This window comes from Heliconius melpomene, chromosome 19 (assembly GCF_056956725.1).
Source record: "Heliconius melpomene rosina isolate 202511_hmr_F chromosome 19, ASM5695672v1, whole genome shotgun sequence".
Lineage (NCBI taxonomy): Eukaryota > Metazoa > Arthropoda > Insecta > Lepidoptera > Nymphalidae > Heliconius > Heliconius melpomene.
This window is the reverse complement of record NC_140407.1, coordinates 575,576-602,100: the sequence shown is the minus strand read 5'-3', so window position 1 is coordinate 602,100 and position 26,525 is coordinate 575,576. Positions and strand designations below refer to the sequence as shown.

At 34.1% G+C, this 26,525-nt stretch overlaps 1 protein-coding gene across 3 annotated transcripts in view; it reads right to left on the bottom strand.

Annotated features, from left to right (window-relative positions):
* The window catches only part of mbc (dedicator of cytokinesis protein myoblast city), a 48,651-nt gene that overhangs the window by 6,215 nt on the left and 15,911 nt on the right, over positions 1-26,525 (bottom strand). For 2 of the 3 annotated variants that reach the window (XM_085202602.1, XM_085202603.1), the window contains exons 3-30: positions 23,510-23,612; positions 23,064-23,209; positions 22,579-22,702; positions 21,823-22,050; positions 21,273-21,499; positions 20,878-20,998; positions 18,998-19,213; positions 18,550-18,648; positions 18,109-18,285; positions 17,290-17,485; positions 16,517-16,668; positions 15,917-16,077; positions 14,419-14,593; positions 14,087-14,217; positions 13,791-13,965; positions 8,544-8,633; positions 7,372-7,557; positions 6,485-6,702; positions 5,866-6,080; positions 5,209-5,352; positions 4,497-5,058; positions 3,704-3,875; positions 3,198-3,446; positions 2,432-2,567; positions 1,892-2,038; positions 1,565-1,678; positions 843-1,007; positions 482-705 (exon numbers count right to left, since the gene is read on the bottom strand). In XM_085202602.1, the coding sequence (XP_085058728.1) occupies positions 482-705; positions 843-1,007; positions 1,565-1,678; positions 1,892-2,038; positions 2,432-2,567; positions 3,198-3,446; positions 3,704-3,875; positions 4,497-5,058; positions 5,209-5,352; positions 5,866-6,080; positions 6,485-6,702; positions 7,372-7,557; positions 8,544-8,633; positions 13,791-13,965; positions 14,087-14,217; positions 14,419-14,593; positions 15,917-16,077; positions 16,517-16,668; positions 17,290-17,485; positions 18,109-18,285; positions 18,550-18,648; positions 18,998-19,213; positions 20,878-20,998; positions 21,273-21,499; positions 21,823-22,050; positions 22,579-22,702; positions 23,064-23,209; positions 23,510-23,612 (5,053 nt within the window). The remainder of the gene's footprint in view (positions 1-481; positions 706-842; positions 1,008-1,564; positions 1,679-1,891; positions 2,039-2,431; positions 2,568-3,197; positions 3,447-3,703; positions 3,876-4,496; positions 5,059-5,208; positions 5,353-5,865; positions 6,081-6,484; positions 6,703-7,371; positions 7,558-8,543; positions 8,634-13,790; positions 13,966-14,086; positions 14,218-14,418; positions 14,594-15,916; positions 16,078-16,516; positions 16,669-17,289; positions 17,486-18,108; positions 18,286-18,549; positions 18,649-18,997; positions 19,214-20,877; positions 20,999-21,272; positions 21,500-21,822; positions 22,051-22,578; positions 22,703-23,063; positions 23,210-23,509; positions 23,613-26,525) is intronic. The other variant, XM_085202604.1, reaches the window with a different exon arrangement.

Below are 26,525 nucleotides of genomic sequence, written 5' to 3'. Positions count from 1 at the left end.
TGTTAAGACGCTCAGATCCCATTAAGACACTTTTATTTCCCACTGTTCGCTAAATTCTGTAATCATCACATTACATGTTTAGTGGCGAAACTCAACATCGCGCTTTGCATCGTTTCTAGAGAAAATGAGAATAATAAAGATTTCATTTCCTCGAGTGGGAATCGAATCCACAATCTATTGCTATTAGTCGCACACTTATAACTCTGAGCTTCAACGGAGATCCATATAATAATTATTTTTGGCTAATATATGTTAATGCGGGATATAATGTGAAGTTAAAAAAAGAAACCTTTATGGGATATAAACTTCTTAACATACAGACTAAAGTATCTATTATTCTTTTTTGTCTTATGCCAAAGTATATTTTAAAAACAATTATTATTTTCATTAGACCATACTATCAATTTCTTTAAAAATAATTATAAAGTAATCAATCACAATTTCACTGAACCTACTGACTTTAATTAGTATTTGTACTTACACGTTCTCTAAAACACTTGGTGAGGTGTTCATGCAAATCACGTTGTGGGCTCCTGCAAGCGTGCACTTCTAAACCATATTTCAGTAACGGGACCTGATCAGCTATAAGATCTCTCAGCCTCTGTATGAGAGGCGCGTGTTCGGGGCGGCGCGCCTCGTATGCGGGGGTGAGGAACGCCAGCTTGTAGTGTATCAGACCACCTTGGACAGCTGAATCTAGGATGCCTGGGAACAAAAATCATTTTACAGTGAACTACCTAATATTTTGCTAGTATATAATCATTTAGTACATTATAGAATTTTGCTAACACATAATATTATTTTTTATATGCTATCTATCATGTCTTTGAACCAGCACTAACCTTGCAATCTCATAGACAGCGGGTGTAGAGGCGCTGTGTCAGCTCTCGCCTCCAGTATGGTAGTTTGCAGCTGTTCGTTCGTCTGTAGCATCGTCTCTACCGCCACTTGCAGCGGACACACCCAGTATGTGCGGGTTGATATAACCGGAAACCACTGGAGGATGCCTACAATTTAAAGTTTTGGGAGGTTAATATGCAGCACGATCGCCTTAAAGTAAGGTTTCGCATTATACACACGAGAAAACAAATAATTATTGTATGAGATTGCGGAAAAATTGTAAAATCAAATCTACAAGCCATCTGCAGCTAACTTCAGGGCGGGCTTCACGACTTTCACGACACTTAAGACGTTTTCACAGGGACGCCTATTAAGCGGGACATAAAACTTAAAACATAATACGTTTCATTCATTTTTTATTTTAAATTTAAAAATTGCTAGCATGTTATACAAATATATAAATTATTAGAATGTTGCAGATGTCGCCGTATCGCAATGGCATAGCATCTGACTGTAAACGCGACAGTTATTGTCTTGGGTTCGATTTCCACTTGGGTGAATAAATTATTTACTTTAACTCACTTTGGTACCAAGAAAAAGACGTTGAGTTCCTTACAATATCTTTAATTTCAGCGGAAATTATGAAATAGTGTCTAAACACTAGCCTTCTCTACACGCTATAATAATGCGTTGTACTCCAAAAAAATAAAATAAACAAGTGTACCAGGTAAAGTGTCACTGATCTCCAATTCAGTTCTTTCCAACCACCTGGTAGCGAATTCATTTGCTCTCATTATATCTTCCTTCTTTCCTTCACTTATATCTGGTATTGCATCATCTGAAACAATATTATAGCATTGACATTGTTCTTCTAGTTTTAAGCTGTGACTCCGTCCTATTAAGGCCACATATAGTCCGTCAAAATTCTTATTTATAATCGGAGGTACTCGTGTAAAATTGCGCAGAAAACGTTCGATCAGTGTTACTTATTCAGCTGCTATATGATGAATATGGCGTGATACTAAACAAATATTATTATACCAATACTTACCAGTCCTATAAAACGGTCTTGAAAAGTGAAATTTCTTCACATTATTATGCTCATAATATCCTCTAACGAGATGGTCGTCGAGGGCTTTTCCCAATATTTCTTTCCATTTCTCATCTATTATCGGTGTTACTGCGTTAATTTGTAAATCTGTATTAATTCTTATTAAGAAATATTTATTGTTCAAATTTTATTACAACTATAAAATATTGTCCGTTGTATAAACAATAAAATACTTATAAAAATTGACTTAAAGAATTAAATTGATTAAATTAATGAATTTATATAAAAATATATTTTTTCAACACAAAAATCTTTAAAAAGTAAACAAACAAGTAAAAATTGATAATCTTCAAATGGTTAAACATATTGCCTTGAATCATGGCTAAGACCACTCTTGATTAAGACACCCTTCAAACAAAATAAAAACTACATCAAAACCGGTTCATCTGCTTGGGTACCATGAATATACACATGCAAAGACACGTCAGACTTATAACACCTTCTATTTGCAACGGTGAAAAACCATATAGAAAAGGATACATTGTCCATCAGATTCAGTAATGTCTTCCCCCGGTTCGTCCAATTTAAGTAACACTTCAGCTTCAGGCCATTCCTCTACCATGCGCTCCTTGAAGTTGTGGAGCATGTCGCCTTCGTTGCCTCGGTAGACGAAACCCTGAAATTTATAAATCAATGTTGTAGTACATTTCTTTTTAATTACAATACAGCACTATTATCCACTAGCACTATTATCCGGACGTCGATCCATTGTACGACAGTTTATCCATTTCATATCGAACAAGTGCATATCGCTGCTTTCGACTTGTCACTGCACTTTTTTTAACTTAACAATATGACACCTGCTTCAAAAAAATTTTAGAGAAATTTAACATTATTTTTCACCTAGAAGCAAAATCTACCTGTGTGGTACTTGACTTCGTTAAGAAGCGTTCGAACCTAATCGCGAATTTTGTGGGGTTAATCCCCACTTAGGGAAAGGAATTATTTTAACTTGATAAGACAAAATGCGGCATTGAGCTCTGCAACACACAATGTCACAAATTTAAGCAGAAAGCAGCGAAGAGAACTTCTTGTGCAGTATTCCCACTATCTTATGTAATGTTAAGTTTAGCATAATTGATATGTAGTAATAAACGGACATCGGAACAAATCTGTCGTATTTATTAATCAAACTTAAATGTTTGATGGCCACCTATTAGGCGTCACGTATATTCGAAATACAGCGTGAAGGTAAAAGAAATATACACAAATATGTGTAACACAAGCACATACAACACACACCAACCTTAGGATTACGCAAATGCTCCGGGAATCCCCTTCCCAGATACCTCACGCGGAAGTAAACCGCGCGTAACCTGGCGTGGTGTAGCGGCGCACGGTAGAGTCTCGCGATTTGGTCGTGCAGCGCCGCGAGCGCCGCGTAGCCACGCCCCTGCTGCTCGTACACCTGCACCAGCTCGCGCGTGGTCTGCAGCGCCAGCTCCCACTGCTGGCCCGTGTCCAGGAGGCGGGCTACTTCCTCGTACAGGTGGATCTGAAAGAGAAAAAGGATATTTTTTACAATTTATTTAATAAAAAAGTGCCGTAAAGGCATCATTATGCGAGTGTAATCGTGACAGGTTGTGGCTTCGATTCTTACTCGAGGAAATGATTTGATGTTTTTATTTCCTTGACCTGAAAAGCGCGGCGTTGACTACCAAGACCAGAAGACTGGAGCCAAGATAGAGGCCACCCAGAGGTAGGTTTTTGTGTTTGTCTGTCCGTCCACAACTCCAAAGCCATCAAACCAACCTTCAGCTCGATATGAGTGTGGTGCTCCAGGCCCCGGAGGTCGGGGTGTCGCAGGCGCGGCGGCAGCGGCGCGGCGCTCCATTGCAACAGCTTGGCGTGCAATTGCAGGGTCAGCGCCGCCTCCGCCCAGTGCTGCGCGCCGCTGTGCATGGCGGCCAGCCGGTGCACGTAGCTGTCAACAGATCATTATTGGCTATTATGGCCGTCGCGGCACAGGACCACTCGAACTTAACTCCCACTCGGGGAAATAATTTTTTTATTGGCTTGCTCTGGTAACGCGACAAACGCGCGACGTTGAATTACCCCACTTAACACCCAATGTCTTAAAAAAATTGGCGGACAGCATGGAACTGAAGTGTTTCACAGAACCTGGAAACGGAGTGTCTTACACTTTTTCTTGTCCGTTTTTTCCCTACACGTGTCTTACACGTTTCCAGGTTCTCTCTACCTAGCCTGCTGTGTGCGAGATACATCATGATATAGAACCGTTATTAAGGTCGTTTTGTTATTCGTCTGCTTGTTTGTCATGCCATTTTTATACCATTATTCATTGTTATAATTTCTGCCACAGAGAAACGCATTATACTAATTCGCTAGTATGAATGGATCAGCTTCTTGTAAGGGTTTGATTCTTGTTCGAGGAAACTACTTTTTTTTAATGTTCTGTCTCTTTTTCCACCACTCAACATGCAGTACCTCGACAATTAGGTTGTGCATAGGGAACACTACATTCCCTCTGCCTATCCAAAAAGTGTGAACCTAAAAAAAAAAGAAATAAAACATATAAACCTACCGTATATACATATGAGGCCTTTCAATCTCATCATAAAAGTTCAATACTCCGGGTATCAAATAAATCCTGTGATGCGGTTGAGCCGCTCTATACTGTAACAGAGCATCTAACTGCCTAGCTGCGGCTGCCACTAGGGCTGTTCCTGCTTCTCTTAAAGAAACCGGATTTGAACCTGTTCCCCATGAATTTGTTCCCCTTGATCCTGAATTTTGCGATCCCGTAATAGAAAGATTATTTTCTTGGTTTAAACCAGTGATTCCATCTCTTAATAAACTGGTGGCATCTTCTCTTAAAGCACTAGTTGAATTTGAATCCTTTTCTGGGCTTGAATTTATGACCCCAGTAGATGAAAAAGCGTTTTCTTGATTCGCGACCCCATCACTCAGTGAAGACATTTGGGACCCTGTCTGTGAACCTGTGACCCCAGCAATGGAAGCGGCGCATAGAGCCCCACATAATGATACAAAGCGCGCCCGCCACGCCGCATCTCCTTGTCCCGCTTCCGCTAAGACATCTAACTTATCTATTAATTCGTTCTCGAATGTTCTGAGGTTGCCCTCGCCTGTGGGGTTTGAATTTAGTTTAAATGTTTATTAAACTAATACTAAACTAGTACTAAAACTCACTACCACTAATAAGCTAGGGATGGAATATCCCAAAATTGGAATTGGAATATCACATTAATTATGTTAAAAAATGTCAAAATACTCGCCATTTTCAGCCGTATATTTGTACTCCGTTTGCATCATATCAAAGAACAGCGGTATTGTAGTATTTCTGACTTCATCGTCTCGAAGGAAACTAACTTCTAAGAAAGTGCCCACCAAATGTGGTATGAAAAAACGCTTGTGATCCTCTGAAAATTAAATTTAACTTAGTGTTAAGACACTCTTCACCCCACACACACCACCCAATTTGTATGTTAAATAGCACTCAATATCAAAGTTAGTAAGAGGAAGAAAAACAAAATAATTCATTCCCACGAGTGGGAATTGAACTCATAACCATCACGTCTGTTGCATATCAGCGGTCTCTATTTAATTTTTAATTTCAATTACATAAAAACCTAAAAAGAAGATTAGTTAATGACAGTATTTAAATTAAATTAAATGATGTCGTGAAAAAGTTATATTTTGAAAGTTTTTTAAATATTATACACATTTAACTTTACTTAAAAGTAAATTGCCTATTCTACCTTAAAAAATAATAACTATTTCCACAAATTAAATTTAAATAACCACTATTTCCTTTTTCATGATGATTCACGAAATAATTTTGCAACATTTCCCTGGTTCACGTATTTCGTATTGACTCTAATAAAACATCTTCAACCAACATTCAATAACTGAAAAAGCTAAATATAACCTACCCAAACCGAACCACATATCGGCCATCAATACCGCAGCTTTCCTCCTAATATCCCCATACAAAACTGTAGCCCTCTGTCGCCGCGTTGTGGAAAGATTCTCTAACTGTATGGCGGGGGAGGAGGCCACCGCGCCTAGCGTCGTAAACCATTCTATCATAAGAGAGTCAGTTTCGTCTATTGTTGATAGGTTCTCACGTAGTGTTGTTGCTAGTAACCTGTTAAATTTCATAAAAACTTTGAAACTTGGGTGACGGGGTTTGTTAAATTCTGCGGGTTTGGAGGAGCGGATCCAAATCGTCAGTTATAATATGTATTAATTGTTACTGTTGGGGAATGGAAGTATCTTAATACTAAGTTCCCAGATTTTTTTTTTCAGGACAAAATATATAATTATTCTAGCAATGGAGTCCATCACTCGAAGCTTACACATGTCATTGTCCATATAAAGCGGGCAGATGGGACCCAGGATTACAACAATCGGTTTTGCACTCTCCATCCTAATATAAGAGACTAAACGTCACACTTTGCCTCACTCATGCGGGGACATGAAAATAATGAATCTTAAATTGTAATTTTTGTGTTTTACTTTGTAATAAAAAAAAAACTTTTAATAAGTAACCTCAAAGCATGCAACATAACATAATGCTGCAAGTGTATCATGTCCGCCCAGTCCGCCCTAAACACGGGGCGCTGCAGCAGCGCCGCCGTTAGCGCCAGCGCGTCTGTTACCAGAGTGGTGGCTCTACCTGACTCCGAGTCTAAGGACCTCATCACCACCGAATACTGGTCTGGAGACATTTGACGCACCATGTCTAGGAGCACGCAGATTAGCTTTCGCTGAGGAACAAATAAGTCACATTTAGTATTCATGATATATTTGAATTAAAATGTTGTAAAGTATGTTAAAATACAAGTCAGTATAAATGTGACAAAGACAAAATCAAACAATCCACGAAGGCAATATCCTAAATTCAAATCCATTTGTCACCAACATGGAGACATTTTATTATGTTTGGTAGGAAGTAGATAAGCTTCCGCTATGGGACAAGTGAAAGTAGGTAGAATTTAACAAAATGATGAATCAACATCAAAGTCTAAGTCAAAATCTAATAAGAGAAGTTTGGGACGTCGTGACTTCGCTATAGATTGTGTTCGCGCTGCTCGACTCAGAATTCAGCGATCTTATCACGACACTACAAATGTCAGGATTTAAATTAATATCCTTATTAACCACCATTTATTTCTATCGTAAATACATACACTTATGAAAATTCCATTTATCAAAACTTAACTTTGATTGAATTACAACAGTAATCATTTTATTTAAAAAAATATCAAGTATAATAACATCTAAAGCAAATCAGAAATAAAAATATGAGATATAATCTTAAAAAATATAGTTATAAATTCTCAAAAAATAGCTTTAAGTATTGAATATATAAAGGCAACTGAACTGGTACACCTTGTAGCTCCAAACTAACACTCTACAAAATACAAAACATTTACCAATATAGGATCTTCATTAGGTATCACCTCCTCTTTATTCCTATCCCGCATCATAGTCGCGGCTATCCTCAGTACAGTGGGTAGGAGTGCTCGTGCAAACTCCCCTCTATCCGCCTCTACTGGACCTACGTCATCCCGAGCTAAGAGGGATACGACTTCCCCCAACGCTTCTACGCATAGTTCCACCTAAATTTAAAAGTTTATTTAGCAATTTTAGTACAATAGAAAGTATAGTACGGCCGATGTGTCGTAGCCGCCTTGAATTAAGATTTTCTACACTTTTTCGCCTTGTACACCCGGAAAGAAAACAAAGTAAGAAAATATCCTAAATTCAAATCTGTACAGACATCTCAGAAGACGGCAGCCACGACTCGTTGACCGCGTTGTAGTATCGTACCGTACTCAGTGATTATTCAGTTGATAGAGGAGCTAGCGTTAAAAACTCGTCTCAATCATAGAACAAAAACAACATTTCTAGAAAAAAATACTAGAATTCTTTTAATTAGAAAATTTTTACATATAAACTAAATTTTCATGGTAAATATGGACTAAGTTTTTACACATACCAGAAAAGTCTATGTTCTACAATTGGGACGAATAAGTGCTATATTTTATGTATACAGTATACACACAAAACTAACCTTCACATCCACTTCTATATGGCTGCAGTGAACCACATAAGGAAAATTATTTATATATTTCATATATATTTGTTTAAAACAATATTTTAATTAATAATAAACATTTTATAATACTTATTATTATATGTTAGAGTATTTAGAAATCATATTGTCTTCCTACCCGTAGTATTCTCAGTTGAGGGTAAAGAAGACCGTTACTTACTTAAATCGAAGTCTCTGCAAGGATCAGTTAGTAGTTAATATTGTATATTAGTTAACAATATAATATTTCAGGGAGTCATTCACAATCATAGGTCACAAAAGTTGTGAGTCAAATGGACGACTTAAACGACTGTCAATTGAAAATTGAAAAATTCGAACAAAAAATGCTCAAGTCTAATCGGCTGTATTTATATTATAAAGTTATCGTTTATTAAAAAATAATAAAGTAAGAAAACGTATTCTAATTTAAGGTCATACCTCTTCAATCCATCAACCTATCAATCTATATGTCACAGTCCAAGCGACCGTACACAAACACTATATACGTACAACGTGTTGCAGATGCGTGGTGTCCGGCAGACAGGCGCTGGCGCCGAGCAGCCGCGCCGCCTTGCCCGCCGAGCGCGAGCGCTGCTCCAGCTACGACACACTGACGATAGCGACGCGGACTTATGCCTCATATACTGGGGTCGGTTTGACAAAGACAAAGTGTAATCGACGGACGTGTGATTCACGACGAAAATTTATAAATTCATTTAATTAAAAAAAAAATCGCTATTATGTATATTTTTATTATTAAACGCGAAATAATCGAGAGTACATTAATTTATCCCAATCAAAATTATACCGATAAACCTATCAAGCCCATCACTAGCTGACTGTATAGAAGGTAAAATAATTTTATTTTAATCAGAAGTTACGCACATAAAAACTTATTACGAATTTATTGTCATAACATTTTTACGACAGATTATTATTAAGTAAATAACTAAAGTAACTAAATTAATTGTAAGCTGTAAAAAGGAATGTTTATATATGACCTTTTAAACGATATATCTTTTAAAAGTACTATGAAGCTGGTGGGTAAATAAACAAGAACAAAACATTTACAGTATTAATACAGTATAATTTAAACAAAATAAATGAATGAGTCGTTTCTTACTTCAAAATATGATTTTCAGTATTTTAGTATTCACTCAATGTTTATTTTATTTCACTAGCATTTCTATTTATAAAAACATTTAAAATATATATATATGTATAAAATAAGTTTACTACATAAGTTTACTGTAAATAATTTTTTGATTACACAATTCAACTCGAAAATCACACGTACGTATATTAAAAAAGAAAACACTAAAAACCAACCAGTATATTAAGAACAGCGTTTGCAAGCGGCAATGTTAGCTTAATAGAAGACTACACAAAAATATTAATTGTGTAACCTTCGTAATCATTACAAGCTTACACCAAATGTATTAAATAAAAAAAAAGTACAAACTATCAAGTTTGAAAATTGAAGAATACATTCATAAACAATTAATATTGCTAAAAAAAACAAAAACATAAGAAAAAAAACATGTTAGTTCATACTGAGTTATATATAATGAGATATAAAATCTCAATAACGCTACATGCTACACATCCTAAGTTTGCACACAATTGAACGACATCGAAAGCTAGTTATTTTTTTTTAAGAAAAAAAAAGTTAAAAAAAATAATGTTATGTCAAGTCATATTAAATAAAATTTAGTTTCACGCCATCAAAACTCTTATAATTTTACTTTACTTTTTTGCTCTTAATCAAACTTATATTAAATATATAAACATAAGGAGTTATCATAATTTAAGATAAAATTGATTTACCAAGAATATAATAAAATAAATTCAAATTTATATGTTTTATAGACATCATTTATCATGTTATTGTATTTTATCTCAACTATTGTGTAATTTGTGTAATATATAAATGTATTGTGTATACTTATGTGTAATTTTAGTGAGAATGTACAATGATATATATGTGATAATTTTAAAACCAAATATAAAAGTTAGTAAAAGTGACAACACACAAACACGGACACTCACACAAAAAACATGTTAAATTGACATCACACAAAAAATCCCCAAAGATCCCTCTTCCCCCTTTTCCTCGTCTCTCGTTTTTATTTTCTAAATAGCGATGGGACATTTAATATAATTAAAATATATTAAAAAAAAGTAAACTTTAAGTTAAAATGTAACTTTGAGTTTTAAAATGTGAGTTATTCAAGGGAAAATATTAACAAAAACGACTTCCTCAAAAATAATAAGACTGTAAGTAAAATTCTAAGCCGCTAAAAATTCAATAGATTTTCACGTGAAATTTCATGCACACACACAAAAACAAGTGTATAAAGAATATATAAGTCAAAGCTCACCATGTAACATACAAAACAACACTAAACTCAACTAACATTGAATAATAATAAAAATAAAGTATATTGAACAACATTTTTTAAAGTATTATTTTGAAGTATTATATTGATTCTTATGAAATTAATGACAGAGCTTAAGAAATGGTAAAAAATAACAAGAATAGATGCCAGAAGAGTCAAATTACTTTTTTTTAAGTATCTTTTTTGATATCAAGTTGTCTCTGTTTTCTCCTTAAAAGTTATATATATAAAATAATCGTTGAGTATCTAAATTCAGCGTAACATACAATAGTATGTTTGAATAGTCTGTGAAAGAATCAATCAAAGAAAGATTCTAATGCCTAATGTCTATTTTCTATAAAAAATCTTTAGGCAATTATTCCACTCAATATCAGCATTCATATTTGCTTAAACTAACAGAACAGAAACTTAGCATGTTGCCATTTAAAGAAAGAAAGAATTTTTTTTTAATAATCGAATTAAATGTTACATGAGAAGGCGATAGAAGTGCATAAGAATATATAATAGAAAAATATATAAAATAAAATTACAACAAAAATTTAAAAATGTGTACGAAAGACAGTTAGGTCATTTTGTGTGCATACTTCACGATGCCTGTGCTTTGCTTACACGATTTTAAGAAAAGACGTGATAACATTTACAAAAAAAGAAAGTTGTGGAGAAATAAAAGAATATTTGTTTTTTTTTAATATTATGGGAAGGAAAGGAAGGGCAGTTCTAATTTCTTTTGTTTCTTTTCACTTTCAGTATTAAAATATCAATGATACATTTTAAACACATTAATCTTTTACGCTATTATATTTTTTATATATACATATATTTTAAAAAATAATATTTTTTAAATTCACAAAGTTTCTAGTGAAAAAAACAGTAAAACTATATTTTTATTTCTACACAACTTCAAGAACTGAACATCTTTAAATTATCTAGTTAAAACAAATTATAACATTTAATACATTTAGCGTAGTTTTAGTTAGTTTCATGCAAAGCTTACAATAGTGTATATTAGGTGAACATTTAAAAAAAAACAATCTTACCGTAATCGATGATTTAAAAAAAAAAGCGAAAGTAACAAATATCCACAAAAATATATTATTAGACTTGCCTTTTTTAGTTTATTATGTTTAAGTATTGAAAAATCAGAATATTATTATACGATGGCAACACTTAGCAGTATTTCACATTGTTTTAATTTTTTAAATAATCTGATTAAACAATTAGAAACACATAAGTCCAAAATTATAATCAATATAAACCTCTAGAACTAAAGTGGTGAAAAAATATATTATCTAGGCAACATTTTATTAAAACACTGCATTAAGGTCAGTCGTTCCACAGGGGCGTGCGACAGTAATGTGGGTTCGATTTCCACTTGTAAACGATAAAAAATTACGATTAAGTGACTGACGAATGTAGTAAAAAAATTACTCCCACGTGAAAAGTTTTTTCTTACACTTATGCATAACAAAAATCAAACAACAGATATTAATAATTAACGGGCAATATTTCTGTAGACCAGCAAGTGATGATGATTGCTAATATTAAACAATGAAATCTAGACATTTTTTTATAAATTTGGACTTACACTAAATCAATATACACAGCACACGGTAAAGTGATCCATGCTCATGCAAAGCGTGTCTTACCTCCGTAGTGTGAACGTGGACAGCCGACTATGGATCTTATTTAGTATAGAGATTGGGTTGAGATTTGTATGCAGTGTAAAATAAAGTTATATACTTTTTAGTATTCAAGAATCGGTACCTGTGTCAGTTTTAAAAAATAAAATGTTTTTTTTACCTTTAAAGCAAAAATCTATTGTGAAATATTTTAATAGAGGTTTCATATCATTTATTTATTTATTATTTTCGTTTTATAAAACGGTAACACATTTTTCAACAAATTCAAATATATTAAGATATTTTTTTGTCACTTTATCAAAATTTACTACAAAGTATGTAAATATAATTGAAATGATGTAATGTAATAATTTTATATTAAATACTCACTTTACAAACACAACGGACATTTACAATAAAATTGACATTTAAAAATTCCAAAAATACTCCTAAACAGTACACATTTCCATATAAATCTCAATCTAAACTCTATTATGTAAGTGCCTTGCATACATACCATCACAGGTGTACAGACGGACACTATTACTTTTTCTTATTAAATGTTACATACCGCATGTGAGATCTAGTGTTTTTATTTAATTTAGGTTAAACTATCATAGACATGTTGATTTCTTTATTTATGTTACAATATAAGGTGTTCATTGTATATAACGGCAGGCGATTTAAAATTATCTAACTTACTTACTCTCATTTATTTTAGTTGGTTTATATAATCTTGTTGATTATATATAATCAATCGTATATAATCTTTCTGAATAACAACAATAATACGCATTTCTGAGTAAAATAAGTGATGGGTGCTTTAATTATTAAGTGCTCCATTAGTTAGATACTGAACTGCTCAATTAATAACATCAAAGACACATATTACATAAATATTAAAAAAAATATGTCAACTCTTTCAGAAAAAAAAAATACTTATCAAATATACACAAAAAAGTAACAAACTCGTAATTGCAATACTAAATTTAAACTGACTTAATTCGCAAAAAAAAGTAAAATAAAAACCAAAAGTCTATGCTAGTTTATGGAAAAAAAGTTAAATAATATATTTGATATGTAATGATAATATGATTTTTTTATTTAATCGTAGTTTATGTGTGACAATTGGACATCAAAATATTTTATGTAATAAATAATTATGTATATATGTTATTCCTCCTTATCCCATGAACACATAGACAAAATTCTTTTTATAACCCAGTTTTTACCTATTTATTAAATAAACACATATACCCATTTAGTCTAATTTTTATTAAAAAAAATTGAAAATTTAATTTTAATGTACCAAATGACTATAGTGTAAAAGTTTAAAATTATATGCTTCTTTTGAAACGAAAAAAAATTAACCTTTAAAACTCCAACAATTTTATATCCTGAATATCTTCAAACTTATAATTTATTTTATGTTTAAGTAAGATAAATTAATAAATATATCATTTTAAATACAATATCATTTTTCATTCAGTATTTAAATGAGGCTTTCAATAATTTTTCTAAATAATTTAATACATTAAACACATTAAAAAAAACCTTAAAAATATTTAGTAAAAAAAATCATAGATAAATTTCTAAAAAAAAAATTTCAACAAATTTTATGTGGTATACATATCACTTACATATATTTTAATCAATTATAGTACAAAAATCAATTATAAAAACAGCCACGTTTAAATACAGAATTCAATAATGCAAATAAATTCAAAACTAATATTTACCTCAGCCGGGGCCCTTAAAAGGGCCCTTAGAGTGGAAGCCAAGTGGGGTAACAAGTTTGCACGGGGCCCCGCGGACGCTCCGAGGGGGCCTCGCACTAGCTCTAGGAGCGCGTGTAGACGCTGGTTGGAGAGCCGCCCAAGGGGGAGAGCCTCGAGGGCCCACACTGTATATTCACTGTAACATGTGTTAGTGTTAGAATTCTCTAACATGTCATTGATATTCAGAAGAAAAATAAATATTTATCATTATTTTAGAATAATATTTTAAAGGATGTTAATATACACAGAACGCTCACCTAAGCTGCGTGTCCGGATATATTTTAATTAAATGCGGTATGGCATGAGGTAGGTATTTGAGCGCTGATCCCTGACAGGTTAGAGCGTGGTCACCGCAACGCATTAACCATACTAAGGCTTCTAGAAGATTCTGGAATATGAAAAATAATCTTTAAGTTATTAAGGAGTACTTTTTAGGGCCCTATTTAAAAATTAACTTAGTTTTAAGTGATTTCAATTAACTTTCCCAACAATTTTGTACCACTATCAAAAAGTTTAAAAAAGCTATTATTGTCTATTACTTGTCTAATTAATCTATCTCTAAAATATATCAATTCTTAAATAATCTCACCGTCAAATCATGACAATAGACCAAATCTGCATCCAAGGCGGATCTCAATTGCCACGAGCGGACCAGAACCCGCGCTAAGCTTTCCAAGCACTTCATACACTGTAACAGACGTTTGGACGCCACTTCACCTTGTTCCGCCGAACGGATCGCCCACACCATTATTGATATTAGTTTTCTGTGGATAGACGGGTTTATATTAATGTTAAATAATCCATACCTATATTATAAATTCGAAAGTAACTCTGTCTGTCTGTCTTTTACGCAATCAGGGCCAAACCGCTAATTTAATTGTGATAAAATACTCATATAGAGATACTTGAGGGTCTCGGGATGAACATAGGATACTTTTTTTTTCTCATATTTGTAATATTTTCGATATATACCAATATATTAAAATAATTAATTTGACATGCAATTTATTCCGCCATGTTAATAACAATCGTCGCTACGCGTTGCTAAGCAACGGCTTGCAAAGTTTGTTGTTTTAAGAAAACGTCACCCAAAGTGAGTTTGCTTAATGCATACATGGCTTATTGGCCGATATAGATTTGTATACATTAACAAAAATTAGATGATTTCTATAATTTAATATTCATCCTTATGAAAATAAATATAATAGTCACTTTTAGCATTTCATCTAGATGGAAATTATAGTTTACTGTATAACATTCTAATAAATAATTAAAATGGTCATTGATTCGGAATGACCTAGCCTACGTGCGCCATAGTATGACCGACGCGAACGGGCAGACGACTTTGATGATTTTGTAAATTTTTATATATTTTCGAATTACTATTATTTTTTATGTAATTATTTGCTGCTTATAATTAATTTATCTCAGTTAAGTTATCTATACCGATGTTATACACTTTAGATATCGTAATTTTAATCATTTGGGATTTTATATAATATTGTTCGCAAAAATTTTTAATTATTTAATATAGAAAAATGTTTAGTACGCGCGCACGGCAAACTTTAGGTACTTTTTCTAATATTAAGAATTTCTTTTAGTTACTTTTACTTCTTTCGTTTGTTCATTTCGGTTACTCAGATATATTTTCTAATAATAAATCTCCACTTATTATTATTTTTTAAGTTATTTTAATTATTTAGGCTTATATTTTCGCGGGCGTAGCCGCGTCCGGGCCCACTAGTAAATACATAAATACGTATTTATGGCTCTCGTGATATTATGAATTTTGCAACGTTAAATCCTCAATATATTTTCTATCACTAGTGTGGAATAGTGCTGCAGAAAAAGAACTGAAAATATATGAAATAAAAATCGGCAAAATAAAGTGTGAGTCCCACTCACTCACTAAGTGTTCTGTACCTTTGTCTACAAAAACCACTGTAAAATTACGTTTCTTGTATGGGATATAAAAATATTTATTTTAATGTGTTTTTAGTATCCAACTATAACGGTTCAAGACAAAAGAAAGAATTGTTGTATTCTTAGTTATTCAAGAACTAGGAGAAAAAAATCCCTCCACTCACTCATAAGCCAGCGCATCACAGAAGCTGGTCTCTATGTACACGTGCAACACCGGCTGGAAGTGCTGGTACTTGTGATCGGTTACCAGCGCCAGCACCTGCAGGAGACTGTCCAGCACTAGCGAGGCGTAGGTCTGCTCTGTGTTGGACTCGTCTTCCTCTACCTGGGTAGTAGTTCGTTATTAGTATAGTTATATTTATTTTGTAAAAGCGCAATTTGCACATAGAGTTCATAGGTATAGTTTTCCAAGCTCTTTTGTTTTTATTTGTGGCATGGAGAAATCAACGGCACGAATTATTATTTTAACATTTAGAGCACTTAACTGACACCAAAAATTAATAACTTAACGCAAGTACAAAGTTTACTAGAGGCCAGTCGTGTTGCAGGGGCACAAGATGTTATATAGTACGACAGGTTGTATGTTCGGTTCCCATATTCCCCAATGAAATATTTAATATTTTTTTTCTCTGCTGTTGAAGCAAAAGTGAGTTCCGCTACTCAACACTCCTCCAGAATTCGCCAAACAGTGTCTTAACACTAGGTTGCCTCTGCCTACCTTGCTGTGTGCGGTAATCCCAAACTTAAAAGAAATTCTAACCTACCTGTGTAAGTATACAAAAGAGTGCATCCAAAATGTCCTGTAGGAATTTAACTAGTTCATCGTTCGGCACTCGTAGAAGGCGGGTCAGGGCACCGCGGAGCGCACCCGGGGAGTTCAACGCCGTACTCCATTTTAGGACGCCTAAGATTTCCTCTGAAATGTGAAGATGTTTTAATTATACACTTATATACATACATAGATATTGTTGAAAGTGGGATAGCGCAACAGATTTTTTTTGTTAATTGGAATGGAAATAATAAATTGGAATGATTACTGTAGTATTATTTATAATTTCTCATTTCATCTGAAAGTCAGCGCGGGGTTCTCGAAAATATTGCAAAAAGTAAGAAACGGAGTATCTTATCATTAGGTTCACTCTGCCAATCTTGAAGAAAAAGCATAAAATCCCCGTTTTATTGTTATAAAATTTAAATATATACTAGTTCAAGTTACAGTAGCTGCGGTTACAAGTGGTAAAAATATTTCAGTGAATCCTGGCGGAGTTATAAAGTTTTATGTCCTCCTTTTTGGGCTTTAGTTTAATGTAGCTGTAGTTTAATGGCTACAATGGGGTAGTTGTGTCAAATATGAAGTGTAAAATATCAGTTCAATTGTCCAGTTATAGTTTTAATTTTTTAAAGGACAAACAGGCATTCATATCAAATGTCAATTATCAAGTGGAAACTGTCATTCGTCAACTGTGGTCTGTCACCTATCATCTACCTCTCTGTCGAGTTTAGAGGTATATAATAGTCGTAAGAGAGGCAGCCTCACCTCGCTGCGTGAGCTTAGTAGAGCATAGGCGCGTGGCGACGCACAGCGAGTCGCGCGGCAACAGCAGCAGCGCGGCGCGCGCCAACCCGCGTTCGCAGCCCGCCGGCAGCTCGTCGCGGCGCGAGGGCAGCTGCAGGCACGTGCTGGACACCTCCACGTCCGCCGATGACGGGGTGCTGGCGCGCTTGTGCTCGATCTGGGGCAACAAATATAGTTGTACGGTTTACGTACACGTACCGATTTTTTATATAGCTGACAACGCGACCTTGTTTATGACGCATATCAACGAAATATATTTAAGCCAATTATTCATACAATTCAAGAGTACTTTAACATTTCAGTTTCGCTGTTTTGGTAGCAAATGAATCTAATATATTCATCACTTTCAGATTCCCTAAAGTGTATTTCAATGTCACTCACTGACATTATACTACAAACAGATAAATTATCCGAGTATAATTCATACAAGAGTTCTTCTACGATACTTTCCTTGGTTGAAATTATACTAAAATAATGATAAGAAACTTAAATAAAAGTATAATTTTTAAATAAACTTATTAGTCTTATCATGTCGTATCAACAATATTACACTTAGAATTTTATTTCAGAAATAATAAAAGAAAAACGAATAATGCGCTTTTGCATCGTTACCACAGCGAGAAAATGAAAATATAAAAAAAAAATTTCCTAGTTGGAAATCGAATGAAAATCCCATCCTAACCGCGCTGAAGTCAGCTGTAGATGTTTGCGGGAAATGAATACTTGGAATGTAATTTCTTTTATCGCAAATACCACATACAAATAATAAAAAAAAATAACCTTATAAACGGCCAAATTGTGAACAGTATCCGGCGTAGTGGTGCCCTCTTTTTGCATTAAACGGAGATAGGAGAGAGCAAAGTGTTTCTCGGCGCGGTCTTTAGCCTCGTTTGAACTGCGATGTCTACAGAGGAACACTATATGTGCCTCTTTGAACTCTTCTATGTTGAGACATACCTGGAAATTTTTCATATACACACATTTAGAAAAGAATGGTATATTTATTTAGAAAACATAGAAAAATTTAAAGAGAGTAAATAATTTATAAGCGTATGTATAAGACTATTAAAGTGGGTTGATGAAAATGTATGAATTAGTGATCAGAGAAATCTTTATAACTTTCCTAAAAATAATTTCGAATACTTTCTTCAGAATGATATAATGTTTTTATAAATATATTTTTTAAATATAATATAAAACTAAAAATAACATATTTTATACCTTAAAAACCTCCTGCCATCTCGGCTTATCTTCATGGTAGTACACTACTGATGTAAATTCATTTGCTAGTGGAACACCTGCTCCCAGAGATATTACCCCCTAAAATCAAAATTAGAAACATGAATAATGATGGTCATGAATTCAAATCTCAAATCAAATGTCATTTTAGCATAGATACATTTTAAGCCTTTCACTTTTTATCCCTTCTACTATAAGTCTTTTCTGTTGTAATTGCCCATCACTTTGTTATCAGAGCAGGGAAATTAATTATTTTCATTTCCCCGCTCCGATAACAAAATAAAGTGCGACATTGCACTACACCATTTAACTGGCAACGTCTCTAAATTGTGTTATGCGTACCGAACGGAGTATCTCAACCCCTAAACTCTCTGTCTACTTCGCTAAATGAGGAATACTCCGAGAAGCTGGCAAGACAACTACCACATACCGGTATTGTATTTCCCATCCTGTCCACAACCCTGGCGACCAGCTCGATGTTCCTTTCGGACGACTTCCCAGAGCCACGGGAATATGAACCGGCACACACTGTTACGTACAGGTCGTTGCGGGCGTCCCCTGGTAGTATCACTTCGGGGAATCCCATTTTACGTGCAAACACTGTGTTGCGGACACCGAGTACCATGTGCGGGTTTTCACGGCGTATCTGTTAGATATAAATAAAATCATTATCATTCAAAGTTCTTATTACATAATTACATCACGATATTTATTATTATATTTTTATCTCACAAGTTTTCTTTATAAAGTCTCACTCCGAGAAATACTAAATACATAAAAAAGAAAATATAATACTGATCTTTAACAAAAATTATTGTGCATAAAAAAACCACTAAAAGTCACACTACTTCAAAACCCCCTTTTATATGTTATAGTAACTTGTTAATCTATATATATAAAAGGACTTGTCCTCACTGACTGAGGTAAGACGCACGCACAGTAACCGCTGATGGTAGAAACGTTGAATTTGGACAAAAGTTTACTTTCGTAATCTGGACATCCTGTGAAATGTCACAAAGAGACGATAGGGTGATAGAGACACTGATCCAAAAACTTAAGGAAGGCGTTCTGCATAAGCCAGGCCAAATCTAAAATTCCACACCTATATACATAATAATTATACAAAAGACTATAATAATTATACAAAAGACTCTAATAATTATAATTTTTATTCTAATAATTTCTCTAATAATTAAAATTAAAATTTAAAAAAAAAAAAAAAAAAAAAAAAAAAAAATGTCGGTAGGGGTCTCATCCAACCCCTCTAGTATAAGCTCTAGATATAAGTACAGTTTAAATTGTCCCAAAATTAAGTACGCCACATTAAAAAAAAAAAAAAACTTTCTTAAAATAAAAAAAGGCACGGGCAACTATGAGCCCGTGGATGTAGTTTTTTAAAATAAAAAAAAAAAAAAAAAAATCTGGACATCCACTAAGAAGGGTTTTTGAAAAATTTTAACCCTAAAGGGATGAAATAGGGGTTGAAAGTTTGTATGGAAAAAAAATTAAATCGGCACCTATTTTTATAAGATTTGAAATTTAGATTTTTAAAAGTATTTAATTGAACACGTGTTTCATCGTTTTCTAGAATTCTTCCCCTAAGGGTGCAAATAAGGGGTTGAAAGTTTGTATGGAAAAATCTTTAAAACGCCACCGATTGTTATAAAATTTGAAATTTAGACTCTTTAAAATATTTAATTGAACATGTGTTTCATAGTTTTTTAGAATTCACCCCCTAAGGGTGCAAATAAGCGGTTAAAAGTTTGTATGGAAAAATATTTAAATCACCACCAATTTTTATAAAATTTGAAATTTGGATTCTTAAAAATATTTCTATTCAATTTAATTCTTAAAAATATGTTTCGTGGTTTATTACAATTCACCCCTAAATAAGCAAGCGAAGCTGCGCGTGTCCGCTAGTATAACATATATGTATAACAAAATATTATGTACGTTATATTATGCATTGAGAAATTATGAATATTTTGAAAACATTAAAAAAAACGTACATTCATAAGTAAAATATTTGAGATATTTGTCATTTAAATTGGTAAGTCTAGTAATTGTTTAGTAGTAGGAGTTTCATTGTATTAACATCACTTCGCCAACTTAATCCAAGACTATTCATAAAAATTATTTGAGTCTGTCAACCCTCACTTGGAAACACTTGCTCTAGCAAGATAAAGCGCGGCGTTGTGTTCCACAACAACTAATTCAGTTGATACTAGGCTCAATACCTACCCTGCTATTTATGGGATACCACACGAAACTGAAAAAGAATTAAAACAATAATGATTATATATTATTTACCTGTTTCAAATCACCTTCAACCATTTGTAAGAACACCCACAGCCCTTGTGAGTGTTTGTCTTTTAGTTCCCTGTTAGCTATCACTTTCTTTAATAGTGAGTCCATGTTTTCTTTTTCACAACTGAAATATTGTGTTTCTAATTTAATATATTTATATTTTGCATCAAATATATATGTAAATATGTGTTTTTCTTATTGTTCGTAAATAATAGTCTAAATAAACAGTAAATATTTATCCATGTGTGAGCGCTCGTCTGTGTATGTGTGAGAATGAAAGTCATATACTATAACGACATAGCAAGACCAGCCAGCCAGCCAGCCGTTCATCAGAGTAATCGTGTACGTGTGTTCTTGTATGAGTGAAAGAGACAGACTTATAGCAGAACAAAACTCACGCGTAAAAAGGCAATTGTATTTCTTTATCACTGTTATCAGAGGCCAAGTGCGCCGTGATGTCAGCGCTCGCCACTCCGAATGGGCGCCTCATGGCGGACTGGGCTTGGTTTGTGGGCGCAGATGTTATTGTACTTCGTCGGTCGATGGTGTGAGGTTCCATGAAACCTACGCGCACAACTTGGCATACTAGGAAGATCTTTTCTTTTTTTATATCGCTGCCTAGATCCTGTAACACAACAAGTAATAGTTCATAGTCATTCAGTCAAAAAAAAGTCCACTCCAAGGTTTATAACTTCTCAATGCAAAATAAAATATAAGTTTTACAGACGAATGGATGGAATTTTAACAGTTACTTTTATTAACAAGTTGATATTTTTTATAATCTATAATCGTTGAATGAAACTATTTAGATAATTTATGATGATCAGCAAAAAGAACAATCATAATATATCTCAAATAAAAATCAAAAAAGTTTGTTAGAAGAAATACAAAACAATATAAGAAATATCACATACATTTTATCATCAAAAATGAACATATTTGACTGACCGTAAACACAACAGACGGTGCTGTAAACAACTCCGCAGCACCCAAATGTCCTGGTGGCCATTTTAGTAAGACATTTTCTGTTATTTTACTTCCCGTTGAATCGTGTAAAGCTAGTGATAGTTCCGCGGCGTCGCTCATTCTGCATACAAAGTTCTTTATGTTGACAACTATGGTGTAGGTGCGAGCGGTGGGAGTTTGACTTGTTGGGCGGCTAGTTGGGGTTGTTTCCTGGGGAAGGTATAAATATATTGATGATATTCAAATTACAAAAAGATTTTTTAAAACATTTGTAAGGTATGTTGTATTTAAAATATTGTAAATAAAACTTTTTTTAATGAGATCACTATAATTTCCCTAAACACAAACCTCAAGAAAAAATACTAGTATTGCCTTGTATTGTTTTTTTAAAAAAAACAATTAATCAATTCAATTAAATTTTATTAATTAATCAAAATATTTTTTTTCCTTGAAAAAGTATGTTTTTTTAAGTACTTAAGAAAAAAATTTTAAGTAAAAACTTTTAAGAACTCTTCTAGAAAAGTAAAAATTGTTTAATGGAAATAGAATTTTGCAAGTACTTTTCAATCGTCGAATGAACAAAGCTACCACCGGCTCGGAAGGCAATTTTGTCGATAAAAGACAATGATGATTAATTATGTAAGCTAAGCATTTAAACTATTCTTTGTAAATGTGTATAGTATAAAACTGCCATTTAATCTTATCCAAAAAAACGCTACAAAATAAACCAAATCTCACCATGTTCTTGTCAATCCTAGAATAAGCTTCATCGTGTAAAGCGTTCAGTTTGAAAGTTGACGTCGTCAGGGGATCTACCAGTTGACCGCTAACTGTTCGAACCGCTAACTCCATTCCTAATGTCCTGAAAATATTGAAAAAAAGAATTTAAGCAAAAAAAGAAACAATTCCCCACTGTATCCTGCATATAGCAGACAACATTCTGTTCCTGACTTTCAGCACAATTTCCAAGACATTGCGTCCTGTTTGGTGGAATTAAACGCCATGTTTTGTAGTACGGGAAAATTAAAATAATAATTTTCCCCGAGTGGGGATCGAACTCACAATCATTGCGTTGACAGTCAGGCGTAGTACAATTCTAATTTTATAATGCCATTAATTAAAAAAATGAGAGCAGGTCAACTAAATAATAAGTAACAAAAATTGTAATTTATACCTTTAAAAAAACATCTAAAAGCACAAATTTCCACACATAAGAAACTCACCTATTCCCCTTATCAATAGTAAACACCGCGGTCCTGGCCACCCTTCGTAGCTGATCCTGCGGGAGCGCCCCTGAAGCAGCCTGCCCTCTCAATTCCAATAAGGCTCTCATACTAACTTCCATGAATTTGAAACGTTCGTCGTTTGTCTGGAAAAGAGTAAGATTTTGATTTAACATATTTATTGTAGCTACCTTTTTCTAAACAGTCAAACAAGAGATGTGCGAGATTTGCGAGAGTGTGTTTTTAACCGACTTCAAAAAAAGGGGTTATCTCGACTTTAAATAAAGGGGTTATATAATATGTTGTTAGTTTAACACGGACAGTCCAAGTTTGAGGCCAGTCGTGGCGCAGAGGCACAAAGGGTGGCTGTAAACGACTGGTTGTGGTGTCAGTTTAACATCAATCATCATATATTTCTACTGTATGGATAGTAAAGTTTAACTTACTTTGTACAAATTCTTCCAGTGTGTAAGCCATTCTCGCAACGTGACGGCGATATCGTGCACCACGCCGGTGCCGCCCGCAGACGCGACCACCGTCTCTCCACATCTTAAAATACCAAAAAAAAATGTTTTAAACTGTATCCCGCATACAGAAAGGTAGGCAGAGGGAACCTTGTTTTAAGCCACTACTGCTACATTGCTCTGTGCTGGATACAGTGTAAAACTGACTTGATTAGATTTTTTTATGATTTAAGTTCTTTCAACTATTCCTATGGGAACTTAAATACCCAAATTAAATCCAAAAGGAAATAAAATTCCTCGCGAACAAGTTTTAGACTTCACAGGAAGACTAGTATTTACACAAGTTACAAAATAACAAGACAGATGTCGACAATAAAAATCCAATAATAGCTATTAGTTACATATTGTTTCAAATTCCATAACTCCATTACATATGAAAACATGGTAACATTATTTATAGAAGCTATTATAAATAGACGCCATGTCTTTGAACTTTTATCGTATTGCATTTGCGATTCTACTATTAATAATTAATATCTATGTGAGAACATTTTTATTTTTGTTTTAGCTTCACGCTATATTTCGCATACCTCTGAAGCATAATAGGAACAGGGAAATAATGTTCAGACACTCTCTCAACCACCTTCCAGACTTCGTGTGTTAAGTGGCGTCGTCCCGCGTCGTCTTGTCATTTGGGAATCGAACCCACAACCGTCGCGTTTACAGACGAATGCTATGCCGCTGCTTTACGGCGGGCTCAACTACGTATATTACCTCGTTACATTGGTTAGTTATTTTTTTGTAATTCAACATATGAACGGAGAGAATGATTACTACGCAATGTCTTCCCGCTGTCCATATGACGCAAAAAAACATGTTTTCAATAATTTTTGCATTTGTTATGTCAATACACAAAGGTAACGATTGACTCATAATACGCTTGACTCACTTAGGTACATGAAATTCGATCAAAAATTTAAATACGAAAATAAAAAGCTCTACTCTCATTTACATTGACTCTTCCGTCCCCCACTTTTCGCATATTTCTGGAGACATTGCGTTGGCGGAACTCTAAGCCGCGCTTTTCCTCGTCACCAAAGCGAGGACATGAGAATATTAAATACTTCATTTCCTCAAGTGAGAATCGGAACCCCCGCGCCACGACTGACCTCCGCCACGCCAAAACAAAAACTATAGTAAAAAAATACAACAGAAAATAATTAAGCAAGTAGCACAAAAAAAGGGGGCAGTTAAAACTGATAATATTTCAATGAACGTTAGACGGGGGCGCTGTGACTCACCGACCGCGGTTGTCAACAGGTCACCGACCCGCCACGCCACACGCCACACGCCACTGTGGTGGCATTTTATTAATGCTGGATTCATATTAATTTGTATCAAAGTCTATATGAATCTTTAGTTATCATTACATAGTTCCTGGCTTGATCCCTTATGGTAAAAATCTCTAAAATCGAGGCGAGGAATGGCGCAGGGGTACAAATGTATTTTTTTTATAGTTTTATTTTGTTGTTGTTATTTGTGTAAATGTTCAACTTGTATATTATCTATATATTGTGTTGTATTGTGTAATAACAAATTAATTTTGTCCGACAGCTTTACCTATCAAAAGATTGATTGCCGCTTTCAAATTAAGCTTTCTGCACTTTGAAGGAAAATAATCAAAAGTTACAAAAATTTGTAAAATCAAATATACGTCGCCGTTTACACAGAACTTTACTCAGAACGACCACAACTCGACGACCATACTAAAAGCATGCACCACTACCGCAGCTATATGTATATAGGTATATACGACCTACACTATACGTATTACACAAAAATAAATCGATATAGTGTGAATCGATTAAATTCTGAATTGGGTCACTGCAAATTTCTCCACTTAAAAGGTAAAAGTTTTACGAAAGTGCATAATTTACTGTCATAATATTATTTCGAGTGGGCGGGCTTATTTTAAAAGTTCAAGTTATTAGGCCGTTATGAAGGCCCCACTCGAGGAGATAAAATATTTATTTAAATTTATATTCTCATTTCTTTGAGAGGCATTATGTGTTGAGTTCCACCACTCAACACACAATGCCTCTAGATATTTAATTAAAATTAAATTAAATCAGCTTAAGTAACCTATTGTAAAGATACTCCGTTCCCCACTTTCCGCCGAATTCTGGAGGCATTGCGTGTTGATTGGCGGAACTCGTACCCATAACTATCTCGAGTGAGTGATACACTACTCCACTGCGTCACAGTGGAGCTGGAGAATGGCGTCACTTTTATGATAATAATCATGTAATGATACCCAGTCAATGGCTATGCGATGATTAATTAAAACACTATTCACATTATAATTTTTGTTATAAATTCTTTTGTATTGCATACACGCCTTTGCTGCCACATAATACGTATCGGGTGTACTGGGCTTGTGTCAACGCTTATACGAGTATAGATGGCAGTTGCGAATATTAATTTTATAACTGTTTGTTATATTATTGAAAAGGAGGCCGTCGTGGCTGTAATAGCGACGGTTGCCAGTTCGATTCTGGTTCGGGGGGATGGATTAGCTTCTTGTGTTCTCTTTCTCCTGTTTGGAAGATTAATTTTTCAGCTTCACGCTGTATCCCTCACATAGCAGTGTAGATAGATGAAATGAGGTGTTAGGACACTCCGTTCCCTATTTACCGCCGTATTCTGAAAGCATTGAGTGTTGAGTGGCGGAACTCAACGCCGCGCTTTGGGAAGACTCACAAATGTGTGAAATTTTAATATGACGTGCCAGTAGCGTTGTAAAAACCAAGTTTCGATGTAGGTGTGAGCTTCAGATTGTTTCAAATTTAATTTCGACGTGGGGATTTTTTTTTTTAAATAATATTTACTATTGCCAGCCGTGATTCACGCTGTATTACTGATATTTCACATACACAGTGTCAAAATACCTACTATATTTTATCTTAAAATTATACACTTGTAATGTCGTTCTTTATTT